Source organism: Anomaloglossus baeobatrachus, chromosome 5 (genome assembly GCF_048569485.1).
Source record: "Anomaloglossus baeobatrachus isolate aAnoBae1 chromosome 5, aAnoBae1.hap1, whole genome shotgun sequence".
NCBI classification, from domain to species: domain Eukaryota; kingdom Metazoa; phylum Chordata; class Amphibia; order Anura; family Aromobatidae; genus Anomaloglossus; species Anomaloglossus baeobatrachus.
In genome coordinates this window covers 229476235-229490516 of record NC_134357.1, presented here as the reverse complement: position 1 = coordinate 229490516, position 14282 = coordinate 229476235, and the positions used below count along the sequence as shown (strand labels likewise).

Here is a 14282-nt window from a genome sequence, read left to right as displayed (position 1 = left end):
ATTGTGTTTTCAAAAAAGAATCAACATTTATTCTTCATGGTTTTAATTTTTCAGAGATTAATGAGGGACCTTCATCGTATACAGCTAGAATCAGGTAATGTCTGCTAGTCATGTATGTTGCTATTCTTTAATGGATCTAACTTTTTTGACTTCTGCTTGTTCTTTGCTTTTTGTTGTCTTTTACAGTGATGAGGAAGAAGACGTGTTCATAAGTGAGGAAGAGACTCCATATAAAGATGATCCAACTGATGAAACATATAGACCCCCTCATATTGAAAGGTATTGGACATTACCAGTTACAATAAATCCTACAAACATATTGATAATAAATTACACGCCTGTATATAAATTAGAATTATAATATTAAAGACTCATCAGCCATTCCATAATTGATTATAACTACATGAACAAAAGAAACAAAGGCATTAAATAGCTAAAAGCAATAAATATTTTATTGATATACAGTGGGAAAAATAATTATTTCCTACATTGCCGATTTTGCAAGTTTTCACACCTACAAAGAAAGTCTGTAATTTGTATCATAGGTACACTTCAGCTGTGAAAAGGCAGCAAGGATTCTTTCTCTCACAGACCCATTATTTTTTTGTCTAAAAAGCCTCCTACTCTGCACTCATTATCTGTATCAATTACACTTGTATGAAGTTGTTACCTGCATAAAGACACCTGTCCACAAACTCAGTCAATCATAGACCAACCTTTCCACTATGGCCAAGACCAAAGAGCTGTCTAAGGAAATCAGGGACAAAATTGTAGACCTGCACAAGGCTGGGATGGGCTGCAGGACAATAGGCAAGCAGCTTGCTGAGAAGGCTCAATTATTAGAAAATGGAAGAAACACAAGATGACTGTCAATGTTTCTCGTTTTGTGGCTCCATGCAAGATCTCGCCTCATGGGGTAGGATGATTTTGCGAAAGGTCAGGAATCAGAACTACATGGAAGGACCTGGTCAATGACCTGAAGAGTGTTGGTGGCATAGTCTGAAAGATTACCGTTAGTAACACACTACGCCATCGTAGATTAAAATCCTTCAGGTCATGCAAGATCCCTCTGCTCACGTCAGTGCATGTTCAGACCTGTTTGAAGTTCGCCAATGAACTTCTGGATGATCCAGAAGAGGCATGGGAGAAGGTCGCGATCAGATGAGACCAAAATAGAACTTTTTGGTATCAACTCCATTCGCTGTGTTTGGAGGAAGAAGCATGAGCACGACCCTAAGAACACTGTCCCAACCGTGAAGCCTGGGGATGGAAACCTCATACATTTAGGGGTGCTTTTCTTCAAAGGGGACAGGACGACTGCACCGTATTGAAGGGATGATGGAAAGGGTCATGTATCGTAATATTTTGGTCAACACCCTCCTTTCCTCAGTAAGAGCATTAAAGATGGGTTGTGGCTGGGTCTTCAGGCATGATAATAGCATATCCAGTGGCACTCAATGATCTAAGGATACATTGGCATTGCATTATTGCTATAAGAATATAAGAGAAAAAGACATAGCTAATGCGCAAAATGAGTAAAAAGACTTAGTCATTCCTTTTTGTAGTTATTTTGTTTTTTCGGTTGGCGCTTGTTCACATTTGTGGAAGCTGCTGGTCAGTTTTCTGATTTATAGTTCCAGCATGACAATGACCCGAATCACACAGCCAAGGCAACTAAAAAAAAAAAAGTAGATTTTGGGTACTCTCCGTAAAATCACTTTCTTGGAGCCTTCATTGGGGGACACAGGAGACCATGGGTAGTATGCTGCTGCCACTAGTAGGCTGAAACTAATTTAAAAAAAAAAAGTTAGCTCCTCCCCGGTAGCATACACCCTCCAACTGGTACATAGGACTCCAGTCAGTGAGAAAGCAGTAGGAGAAGCTAATTGAAAAGAATGAAAAACATAATAACACAAGGGTGGGTGCTGTGTATCCCAATGAAGGCTCTAAGAAAGAGATTTTACAGTGAGTACCCAAAATCTGCTTTTCTTTCTCACTTTATTGGGGGACACAGGAGACATGGGACGTACAAAAGCAGTCCCTCGGGGTGGGCACAGAATAGCACTTTCAAGTCAGGTTTTGGGCCACTGCAGCCTGCAGGACCCCCGTCTACTAAGGCTTGCATCCGACTAGGCGAAGGTGGGACTCCTGTACACCTTGGTAAAGGTATAAATGGACGACCAAGCAGCTCTGCAAAGCCGGAGCCTGATGACGAACCGCCCAGGAGGCCATATCCCGGTGAGACACGCTCTGTCCCTAATGTGATAGACTTCCAGGATGGCAGAACGAATCCAGCTGGAAATGGTAGATTTGGAAACTGGAAGAACCCTACACTGACCGGACGGGCACTCGAATAAATTTTCCAAAGGCCGGAAGAGAGCCGTCCTGGATACGTAGATTCTAAGAGCCCTGCCCAGATCTTAATGTGAAACAAGGAAACAACCTTCTGGAGAAAGGAAGGATGCAGAACAATCTTATCCTTTTGGAAGATGTGTTATGGGGAATGGCAGGAAGGAGCCGCCAGTTCGGATACCCATGCGATAGACGTGATGGCTACCAAAAAGGCAACCTTCCAAGAAAGAAGGGATAATGTAACCTGAGAGAGAGGTTCGAAGGGAGGATTCTGTAGACCGGACAAGACAAGCTTGAGGTCCCACGGATCCACTTGCGGAATATAATGGGGAACGGAACAAGCAACCCCCTGGAGGAACGTTTTGAATTGAGAACTGGAAGCCAGTTGAGGCTGCAAGAGAATAGAAAGTGCTGACACCTGTCCTTTGAGGTAACTTAGAGCTAAGCCAGCGTCAAGACCCGACTTCTGAAAGTACAAGAGGACAGGCAAGGAAAAGGACATAGGATCTGTCTGACGAGATTCACACCACCTGAAGAATGTGGGAGGAAGAAGGTTTCCGAGCTCTGATGACTTGATCCGAAAAAACGAAAGATCTCAGAACTGCGGCCTCAACAGCCATGCCGTTAAATTGAGCCACTGAAAATTCTGGTGAATTATCCAAACAATGGCCAGAAATAAATAAATAAATAATCTCCAAAAATTGAACATATACCAAAAAGAAAGGAGATATCTTTTTTTTAAAAATATAATATTTTATTAAGCAGAAATATTTCATTAAAAGACATAAAAAAAGGTGTAAGGCGGGTCAGAATAAATACAATGGATACAGGGCTTCGTATTCAACCGCCAATCAATAAATTCATCAATCCAGCCAAAAAAATATTATTTCTTTATATAAATAGGAAAGTTTTTTTTAAAAGTTATAAAAGAGAATAGTCAAATGCCTAATTCGAATATAAATTAATTTATAAATAGATAATGATAGTGATGAAGCTGTAGCAAAACCCATCAGGGGGTTCTTTTGCAGTGGCTGTATTCACGCTGGTAATTATACCTTTACTTTCTAAGCCGCACATGATTTAGTTTCATGCATTGTCTGTCCAGCCATTATGAGAGAGGGTAGTGTATAGGTTTTGCCTTGCCTAGGCTATAATTTGATACACCTTAATCTGGAATGTCATAGATTAATTCTATATATTTGAATCAATTTTATGAAAGGGGATATTTTGTCCACATTTAAAAATAACTTAATTTTCTATATATACATTGGTCTCATTGAATTTTTGCTCACTTAGCACTTTATTATTTTTTAAGCAGTAAACTCTTAAAATTGTATTTACCATTTGTAGCGCTATTTTATGAATTTGACACCTTTATTTTTTTTTAAAGGGGATATTCGATACATATTGAAGCCTACCTCTTACATGTATTAGCCTGATTTGTTATGTGGACTTGATACTTTATCAGTATGCTTTCAGTACACTTTTAAACCCCATATTGTATATACTGTATTGTTCGTTTTATAAGACGCAACAGATTATAAGACAAACCCCAAATTTAGAAATAAAAAAAAAGGTAATAAAAAAAAATGGGGTCGTCTTATACTCTGGTGTTGTCTTACCAGTGGGGGGCGACAGCAGTGGTGGAGCAGGGTCACAGGAGGGAGAGGCTGTGCTGGCAGCGGCGGTGGGTTAGTGGTGGCAGCGGCGGGGCAGTGACGGGTCACTGGTGGAAGTGGTGGCAGCAGAGGGTCAGTAGTGGCGACGGGTTAGTGGTGGAGCAGGCCGGAGCGGTGAGTGTCCCAGTCTGTCCGCGGTCCCGGTTTCAAATGATGGTGCCCGGAGCGGCGCGTGCGCAGATGGAGCTCTCATCCAACAGCTCCATCTGTTCATGCGACTACTATCGGAGTGATGCGTGTGCAGATGGAGCTCTCATCCAAGAGCTCCATCTGCATACACGCTGACTCCTGGCACCATCTTTTGAAGCCGGGACCGTGGACAGACTGGGACACCCGCAGCACAGCCATCCGCCCGCCAGCACAGAGAACTGAATAGGATAACTGAAGTGAGCACTAATATATATATTATGAGTGCAAGCCAAAAATTACATACTATATACGGATAAGGCTGCACATCAAACTTAGATAATAGTAGCCGGCACAGAGAGGCAGCTGGCCGCAGGCACCAGTCATCCAGCCGTCCGTACACACCGACAGGCACCTGGCCGCCCGCACAGACAGCCCCCCCCCTTTCCCCCTGTAAGCTATAGTCAGATTTTAAGACGCACCCCTCATTTTCCTCCCAAATTTTTGGGAGGAAAAGTGCGTCTTCTAATCCGAAGAATACAGTATACTGGTATAAGTAAAATCATGTGCACTTGATACTTTACTATTAATTTTTAACCAGTGTATTTTCTATGGCTTCTAAATCCATCTATTTATAAATTAATTTACATTCTTATTAGGCATTTTTATAGCTTTTAAAAAAACTTTCCTATTTATATAAAGAAATAATATTTTTTTGGCTGGATTGATGTATTTATTGATTGGTTGTTGAATACGAAGCCCTGTATCCATTGTATTCTAACCTGCCTTACACCTTTTTTATGTCTTTTAATGAAATATTTCTGCTTAATAAAATATTATAATTAAAAAAAAAAAAAAGATCTCTTTTTGGTATATATGAAAATTCTGGCAGCAGATCGGGCCCTGGGATAGAAGATCTGGTAGATCTGGAAGCTTCCATGGAACGTCGTCGAGATGATAAACTAGCTCGGCATACCAGGGTCACCTGGACCAATCCGGTGTGATGAGAATTGACGGAACCCATTCTAACTTTGATTTTCTTTATTAGCCTCAGAACGAGTGGAAATGGAGAGAACAGGTAGGGAAGGGAGAACCAGGACTAGGAGATCGCCAGAGTGTCGACTGTGACCGCCAGAAGATCTCTTGACCTGGTCATGAACAGAGGGACCTTGTTGTTCCACCTGGAGGCCATCAGATCCACTTTGGGGGTCCCCCATCTGGTGCAGATCTGCTGGAAAACCGACGGATTCAGGGACCACTTTCCCACGATGAGACCCTTGCAAATGAGAAAGTCGGCAGCCCAGTTGTCCACTCCAGGAATGTGACCTGCTGAAATGTCTAACTTGGCCCAGGCGAGAATCAGCAATACTTCCTCTACCACGAATTGACTTTGTGTTCCTCCCTGGCAGTTGATATAAGCCACGGCCATCGCGTTGTCTGATTGGACACGGACTGGGCAACCGAGAAGGAGGTTCTGCCAATGCAGAAGGGCAAGTCGAATGGCCCTGAACTCCAGAATGGTGATTGAGAGAGGTTATTCCTAAGCGTGAAAGCCTGGAACACCTGCAAAGCCGAGAAGACTGGCTTCCGTGGCAAGATCTTCCAGTGGACTGGCAGGAAGGAGTTCCCCTGGAGGAGGAAGGAGGAACACTTCCACCAAAGGAGAGACCGCTTGACTGAAGGAGGGAGCCTCAAAAGATGATCCAGGGAGTGGGCTGACTGATCCCATGCCGATCGTAAAAAGCAGTGAAGATGGCAAGTGTGAAATTGCGCAAAGGAGACTATTGCGTCTATTGCAGCTACCATCTTGCCCAGGACGCTCATGCAAAACTGGAACGAACACGGAGAGGGACGCAAGAGAGCCTGAATTTGCCTCAGGAAAGCCTGATACTTCTCTCTGGGGAGAGACATTCTGGCGCCTCTGGTGTCAAAGAACATACCTAAGAAGATGATACGCTGGGGCGGAACCAGAGAAGACTTCGCTTTGTTCAGTATTCAACCGAGATGGGACAGAGTGATCTGCAGACTCAGGCTGCATTCTGGAAAAGATGCAGCCTTCATTAGAAGATCGTCCAGGTAAGGGATGATTAGAATGCCCCTGGACCGAAGGATGACCATCACTAAGGCCATAGCCTTTGTGAAAACCCGGGGTGCAGTGGAAAGACCAAATGGCAGGGCTGTGAACTGAAAATGGCTGCCCTGAAAGGCTAAGCGCAAGAAGCTCTGATGGGGAGGAAAGATTGGAATGTGCAGGTAGGCATCCTGGATGTCCACTGAACATAGCCTCCTTGGAACCGGGGAGTTTGTGTGTCGCCCACCTGTAGCGGTTGCTTCAGGGACGTCACTCCACCTTCTGGGACGCCACAGGGGCTCCACTTGATTACCGCTGGCAACAGGTATGTCAGGTTTATTTACATGGGAGTCGTGACGCCACTCACGGTTTGCGGTCAGGGCTATGGGTGACCGCCACTGTAGGTTTAACGAGCGTCTGGGGCTGATGGGGTCTGCGGGGACTTCTCTGTAGGGACCCTCCTGGCAACAGGTATGTCAGGTTCACTTTCATAGGAGTCGTGACGCCACTCTCGGTTTTGCGGTCAGGGTGATAAGGGGACTGCCACTGCAGTTTAACTAGTGTCTGAGGCTGATGGTACTTGCAGTTAGATGGTATGGCCTCCCGTGAGTGAGGCTGGCCCCAGGGGCTCAGGTGTGTAGAACAACAGGTCCCAGAATAACTCAGTCTCAGTCAAAGGTGTCTTTCAACTTGTTTACTCACTTTCAGTTGTTTTTGTGAGGTAACCCGGGTGATGCTGAGATAAACCAGGTGGAACCAGGAACTCTTTCAGACTGGTTTAAGGGTAACCGTTAACTCGCCTTCCTAGCGTTTCTTGTTTCGGATAACCCCTGACTTTAAGTACCGTGGGATTCATCCAGGGAAGTCGCTACTGCCTTTTCTCCCCTTTTTGGCCTGTTTGCTGGCAGCTTGGACCAAGGAAGATGGCTCGGGGCTCGATCCTCCTTATGGGCCCCCTCGTTGCTGCTGATGCTTGGACTCTAGTTGGTTGGTGTGGGACTTGTGGTTTCCCCCACCAACAGGTTTAGCAGACCAAATAAATGGACATCTACTCTAGGGACCTGTTCCCCGTGCGTGCCTAGCCACCAGTAGTCTCCGTACACGACCAGCTGACTTCCTCAGTGTCTTCCTGACCAACTGACTTCCTCAGCGTCTTTCTGTCCAACTTGCTGGTGACCGTTCTACCCCACTAACGGCTACTACACTTGCAGGGTCTGACTAGCGTGTCCGCGCGCCTGCTTGCTCCTCTCTGCGCTCTCCACTTCAGACTCACTAACTCCTCTTACTTTCCTTACAGCCTCTGCAACCTAGCTTCCATCCCCTCCCCTACACCCCTAGATGAGATGTAGAGGAACGACCCCTCTTGGGTCTGCCCAAGGGTCCACTCTAAGGTGTGGGAGAACTGATTGCTATGTGTCTGTGCGTACACACCCTATTACGGCCTTTAGAATTACCTGAAAGTACTGTCCTAGCATGGGTGCAGTACTCAGTGGCGCCTGACCAGGTCAGGGGCGCCACATTTCTATCACCCAGTGGACGGACTCCATGCGAAAGTGGCAAAGACGGACGCACTTGTTCAAGAGCTTCAGATCCAGAATGGCACGGACAGTCCCGTCGTTCTTGGGGATAACAAAAAGATTTGAGTAGAAGCCGGAGAAATGTTCATGCAAAAGGACAGGAGTGATGATTCCGGAGTTGAGGAGAGCCATAATGGCCCTGAAAAACCCCGGCGCCAGAACAGGATCCCTGGGAGGGCGAGACTTGAAAAAAATGCGGCGGGGGGAAGAAAATTTATATTTCTTTATCGTTCCTTCGGGAGACCCAGACCATGGGTGTTTAGCTTCTGCCTCCGGAGGACACACAAAGTACTACACTTAAAAGTGTAGCTCCTCCCTCTGAGCTTATACACCCCCTGGTAGCCAGTCCTAGCCAGTTTATTGCTTTGTGTCAGGAGGCATACATCCACACATGCATTCTCATCTGATTTGTTTGACTTTTGGAAAGAGTTTGAAGAAAAGCGGGTCCATGTCTGGACTCCCGGCATGTCCCTTCTCACCCCACTGTGTCGGCGGTGTTGTTAAGGTTGATTTACAAGGCTGCAGCCTTACATGCCGCGCTCCTTCACCATCCCTTCTGGGCTCTGGCTTGAAGTGGGAGCCAGCACGGTCTCCATGCCTGGCAGGAGTCCGGTCTCCATCCACAGCCCCTTGAGGATTCTGTTGGACCGGAGCACTCATCCCCAGGGACATGGCCCTGCGTCTCAGCAGCTAAGTACCTGAGACGTTTATGTTGGGGGTCCCGGTTCTTTATTGTAAGGGGAGAGTATGCTGTATGTGATTGTTTTAACTTTTCCGCCGGGTTCTCTAGCTTTTGCCTGAGAACCGCGCCGATGGTGCCTGCTTGTCGGCCTCGCCGCTTAAATTTAGGCCCTGGCTTCGCCGGAGGCCTAGTTTCATTTTCCTGCCCTCGCATGTCACTCATGCAGAGGGACAGGTTCGGCTCCTCCCGGCGGCCGTTCTACACAGGTGAGGGACACTCCCCACTGCTGGGGCATCCCTCCTTCCCTGCAGATTTCTATAGCCCTCCAGTTCCCGCTCTTTTATAGGAACGCCCTCTTCTCAGGCAGAGTTCACTCTGCTCTGGGACATCCTGCATTCTGCATCTCTGCTGAGGTGCTGCGACTGGGGGACCGGGCTTCGGGATCTGGAGGGCACACAACACCGCGCTCAGCGGTCTGGTAAGCCACAGCCGGTCTTCGGTTGTGGACCTCCTGTATATTCTCCCTGGGGTTCATTCTCTGCAAAGCCCCCACTCCAGCAGCAACACAAGGACCAAGGCTCCAAAGCTTTATTCTACATGCACTGCATGTTAGCTCCTGCTGCCTGTGCCGAGCACCTATCCACATTGTGATGTCTGCTCTAACTTGGCGGTGCCACAGCCTGGAGTCTCACACCCAGTGGTCTCTCAGGCTGCTGCTGCACCTGTGGCTGAACCCCCGGCCTGGGTAGAGTCCTTTTCTAGGTCCATATCCCAGTCATTTGCTGAGTCCATGGGACTTTTGTCCAGGACTTTGATGAATATGGATCAGCCTCCCTCACAGGGTGCCTCTAATACTCTTGACAGAGGACTCCTATCCTCTGACCTCCGTCCATCGGAGCTCACTGAGGATTCATCATCTGATCCCAGACCCCGTCCTTCTAAGAGAAGGCGCAGGGTTTCCTCCCCCTCCCCATCCCACGGCTCTGTCTCAAGAGCTGACTCTCAAGTTGAGGAGGATGCCCTCACTGGGGGCTCGGAGGCTATGTATCCCATCGATTTCTCTGAGGGTGACTCAGATCTTAGTGATTTGATTGCTTCTATTAATTCTGTGCTGGATCTCAATCCGCCAGTGTCAGAGGAGCAACTCTCTTTGGCAGAAAAACATCAGTTTACCTCGCCTAAGAGAGTGAAGAGTGTGTTCTTTAACCACTCCAGTTTTCAGACCGCTGTGACCAAACCCAGGGCCTGCCCTGACAAACGCTTTCCAAAGCGTGGTTCTGATGACCGGTTTCCATTTCCACCTGAGGCGGTCAAGGAGTGGTCTCACTCCCCAAAGGTAGACCCTCCGGTGTCTAGGCTATCAGCCCGGACCGTTGTGTCGGTGGCTGACGGCACCTCACTTAAGGATTCCCCTGACTGTCAGATTGACCTTCTGGCCAAATCTGTGTATGAAGCTGCGGGGGCCGCGTTTTCCCGACTTTTGCAGCAGTGTGGGCTCTCAAAGCCGTCTCTGCTTCTCTAGAGGAGATGCATTCCCTCACCAAGGAATCTATGCCTGAGATGGTTACCTTAACTGCTCAGGCTTCAGCTTTTTCATCCTATGCCATGTCTGCCATGCTAGAGGCTGCTCACCGCACTGCGGTGGATTCAGCTAATTCTCTTGTTATCCGCAGGATTTTGTGGCTTCGAGTGTGGAAGGCAGATGCTTCTTCCAAGAAGTTTCTTGCTGGGCTCCCTTTTGCTGGTTCACGGCTGTTTGGTGAACAGCTGGATGAAATCATTAAAGAAGCCACTGGCGGGAAGAGTACTTCCATGCCACAAACCAAAGCCAGGAAACCCGCCCAGGGTAGGAATCAATCGAGGTTTCGTTCCTTTCGTTCCTCCAACTGGTCATCCTCTAAGCCTTCCGCCTCGTCCGCTAACTCAGCCAAGGATCAGAAATCCAACTGGCGCCCAAAAGCGCGTCCGCAGAAGACCGCAGGAGGTTCTGCCACTAAGGCAGCTTCCTCATGACTCTCGGCCCGCTCCAGCCACGTCCTTAGTCGGTGGCAGGCTCTCCCACTTTGGCGACGCTTGGTTAAAGCAAGTCTCCGATCAGTGGGTGAGAGACATCATATCTCACGGCTACAGGATAGAATTCTCCTCCAGCCCTCCAAACAGATTTTTTCTCTCAACTCCCCCCTGCTCCAAGGCCGCCGCCTTCTCGCAGGCCGTGGCGTCCTTGCAGGCAAACGGAGTGATTGTCCCAGTTCCCGCTCAGGAACGGTTCAGAGGTTTTTACTCAAATCTCTTCCTAGTTCCAAAAAAGGACGGTACCTTCCGGCCCATCCTGGATCTCAAGCTTCTCAACAAGCATGTCCGGGTGCGGCATTTTCGCATGGAGTCTCTGCGATCAGTCATTGCCTCTATGACCCAAGGGGAGTTCCTGGCGTCCATCGACATCAGAGATGCCTATCTGCATGTGCCAATCGCAGTGTCACATCAGCGTTGGTTACGTTTTGTGATAGGAGAGGATCATTTCCAATTCGTGGCTCTCCCCTTCGGGTTAGCCACGGCCCCTCGGGTATTCACCAAGGTCATGGCGGCAGTGATTGCGGTCCTGCACCTCCAGGGGTTAGCAGTGCTTCCTTATCTGGATGACCTTCTGGTCAAGGGTACATCCAGCGCAGACTGTCAGCGGAGTGTTTCGCTCACTCTCGCCACCCTAGCCCAATTCGGGTGGATTGTCAATCTTTCCAAATCCACTCTGACTCCGACCCAGAGTCTCACGTACCTAGGGATGCAGTTCGAGATTTTGCCGGCACTTGTGAAGTTGCCCTTAATCAAACAGCAGTCTCTCCGGCTAGCGGTGTGCTCTCTCCTGAGGCCCCGCCGTTATTCCCTCAGGCGCCTGATGCAGGTTCTGGGTCAAATGGTGGCCTCCATGGAGGCGATTCCCTTTGCCCAGTTCCATCTGCGTCCTCTGCAGCTGGAAATTCTCCGCTGTTGGGACAAGCGGCCTTCCTCCTTACAGAGGTTAGTGGCTCTGTCGCCACGGACCAGGAGCTCTCTTCAGTGGTGGCTTCGACCCCTCTCCCTGTCCCAAGGGCGCTCCTTCCTGACTCCGTCCTGGGTGATTCTCACCACGGATGCCAGCCTATCCAGCTGGGGAGCGGTACATCTCCACCACAGAGCACAGGGCACTTGGACTCCGTCCGAGTCAGCCCTTTCAATCAATGTGCTGGAAACCAGAGCTGTGCTTCTAGCTCTCCTAGCCTTTCACCACCTGTTGGCGGGCAGGCACATTCGAGTCCAGTCAGACAACGCGACAGCGGTTGCCTACATCAATCACCAAGGCGGGACACGCAGCCGCCTGGCAATGTTGGAGGTCCAACGCATTCTTCAATGGGCGGAGGACTCCAAGTCCACCATATCCGCAGTCCACATCCCTGGCGTAGAAAACTGGGAGGCAGATTATCTCAGCCGTCAATCCGTGGACGGTGGCGAGTGGTCCCTGCACCCGGCAGTGTTTCAGTCAATCTGCCGCAAGTGGGGCACTCCGGACGTGGACCTAATGGCATCCCGTCACAACAACAAGGTTCCGGTTTACGTGGCTCGCTCCCACGATCCTCAGGCCTTCGCCGCGGACGCTCTGGTTCAAGACTGGTCCCAGTTTCGTCTGTCCTACGTGTTTCCCCCTCTAGCTCTCTTGCCCAGAGTCCTGCGCAAGATCAGAATGGAGGGCCGTCGAGTCATCCTCATTGCATATCTTCCGGACCGTCCAGACCTGCTCTCGCAAGGTCAGTTTTTCCGCCCGAATTCTGCGGCACTCAAATTGACGGCGTGGCTCTTGAGTCCTGGATTTTGACGGCTTCTGGTATTCCTCCTGAAGTCATCTCCACTATGACTCGGGCCCGTAAGTCTTCCTCCGTCAAGATCTATCACAGGACTTGGAAAATTTTCCTGTTCTGGTGTCGCTCTTCCGGCCATTCTCCTTGGCCATTCTCGTTGCCGACCCTTCTGTCTTTTTTACAGTCCGGTCTGCAGCTAGGACTGTCCCTCAACTCTCTCAAGGGACAAGTCTCAGCTCTATCAGTGCTGTTCCAGCGGCGTCTCGCCCGGCTGGCTCAGGTCCGCACCTTCATGCAAGGTGCGTCTCACATCATTGCGCCTTATCGGCGGCCCTTGGATCCCTGGGACCTTAACTTGGTCCTCACGGTATAGCAGAAACCCCCTTTCGAGCCCCTTAGGGAGGTTTCTTTGTATCGTCTTTCTCAAAAGGTGGCCTTTCTAGTTGCCATAACTTCTCTCAGGAGAGTCTCTGATTTGGCTGCGCTCTCCTGGAAGTCACCTTTTTTGGTTTTTCACCAAGACAAGGTAGTTCTCCGTCCGACCCCAGACTTTCTTCCTAAGGTGGTCTCTCCCTTCCACCTTAACCAGGATATTTCCTTGCCTTCCTTCTGTCCGGCCCCTGTTCATCGCTTTGAGAAAGCACTGCATACTCTAGATCTGGTGCGTGCTCTCCGGATCTATGTGTCTCGCACCGCTGCGCTTAGGCGGTGCACCTCTCTTTTTGTGCTAACCACAGGGCGGCGCAAGGGTCTCTGCTTCTAAGCCGACCTTGGCCCGTTGGATTAGATCGACCATTTCGGACGCCTACCAGAGTACTCGGGTGCCTCCCCCGCCGGGGATCAAAGCACACTCGACCAGAGCTGTCGGTGCCTCTTGGGCTTTTAGGCACCAGGCTACGGCTCAACAAGTCTGTCAGGCTGCCACTTGGACTAGCCAGCATACCTTTTCGAAGCACTACCAAGTGCATGCTCATGCTTCGGCAGATGCGAGCTTGGGCAGACGCATCCTTCAGGCGGCTGTCGCCCACTTGTGAAGTTAGGCTCCGCCTACTTCTTAGTTTTTTCTGTTTATTCCCACCCAGGGACAGCTTTGGAACGTCCCATGGTCTGGGTCTCCCAAAGGAACGATAAAGAAAAAGAGAATTTTGTTACTTACCGTAAATTCTTTTTCTTATAGTTCCGTATTGGGAGACCCAGCTCCCTCCCTGTTGCCTGTTGGCAATTTTCTTGTTCCGTGTGTTATCACCGGCTGTTGTCGTGGACAGAGTCTCCGGTTGTTCCGGTTCTTACTCGGTTCTACTTGTGGGTGGCTATTCTCCTTCAGCTTTTGCACTAAACTGGCTAGGACTGGCTACCAGGGGGTGTATAAGCTCAGAGGGAGGAGCGACACTTTTAAGTGTAGTACTTTGTGTGTCCTCCAGAGGCAGAAGCTAAACACCCATGGTCTGGGTCTCCCAATACGGAACTATAAGAAAAAGAATTTACGGTAAGTAACAAAATTCTCTTTTTTTGTAACTGTAAGAGACAATGTCTCACACACAGGCGCCGTTTATTACAGAAAGCCATACATTTAAAAAAAAAAAAAAAAAAAGATGGCCACCCACCCTTGGAGACTTCCTGAGTGGAGGAGACCTGTCATGCGGAGGAGAACTTATTGGACTTGACAAAAAAGGATCTGTTTGGCTGACTCTGGAGGCGCCAAGATGGTGTGGGCTTTTCCTTTCCCTGCGCAGGGGGGGTCTATCCTGACGGCTGCTGGCTCCAGCCGAAAAATGACGAAAGGGGCACCTTTTTGGGAGGGGCATGCGTAGACCTCTGATGGGGATGGAGATAATTTTATCCTACTTCTCGCCAAAGAGTCTGCAACCCTGAAAGGGAAGACCGCCAAGAGATTGAGAGCTTGAACTGGAGTCGTGTGTGCCAGTTGAAGGACCTATGCTACCGGGGAGGAGCTAACGTTTTTTT

The 14282-nt window shown here is 49.0% G+C and overlaps 1 protein-coding gene across 1 annotated transcript in view; it reads left to right on the top strand.

The window, feature by feature from the left end:
* The window catches only part of ZFP91 (ZFP91 zinc finger protein, atypical E3 ubiquitin ligase), a 93583-nt gene that overhangs the window by 18587 nt on the left and 60714 nt on the right, over positions 1-14282 (top strand). The window contains exons 4-5 of the mRNA XM_075349150.1: positions 55-94; positions 187-279. Coding sequence (XP_075205265.1) covers positions 55-94; positions 187-279 — 133 coding nt within the window. The remainder of the gene's footprint in view (positions 1-54; positions 95-186; positions 280-14282) is intronic.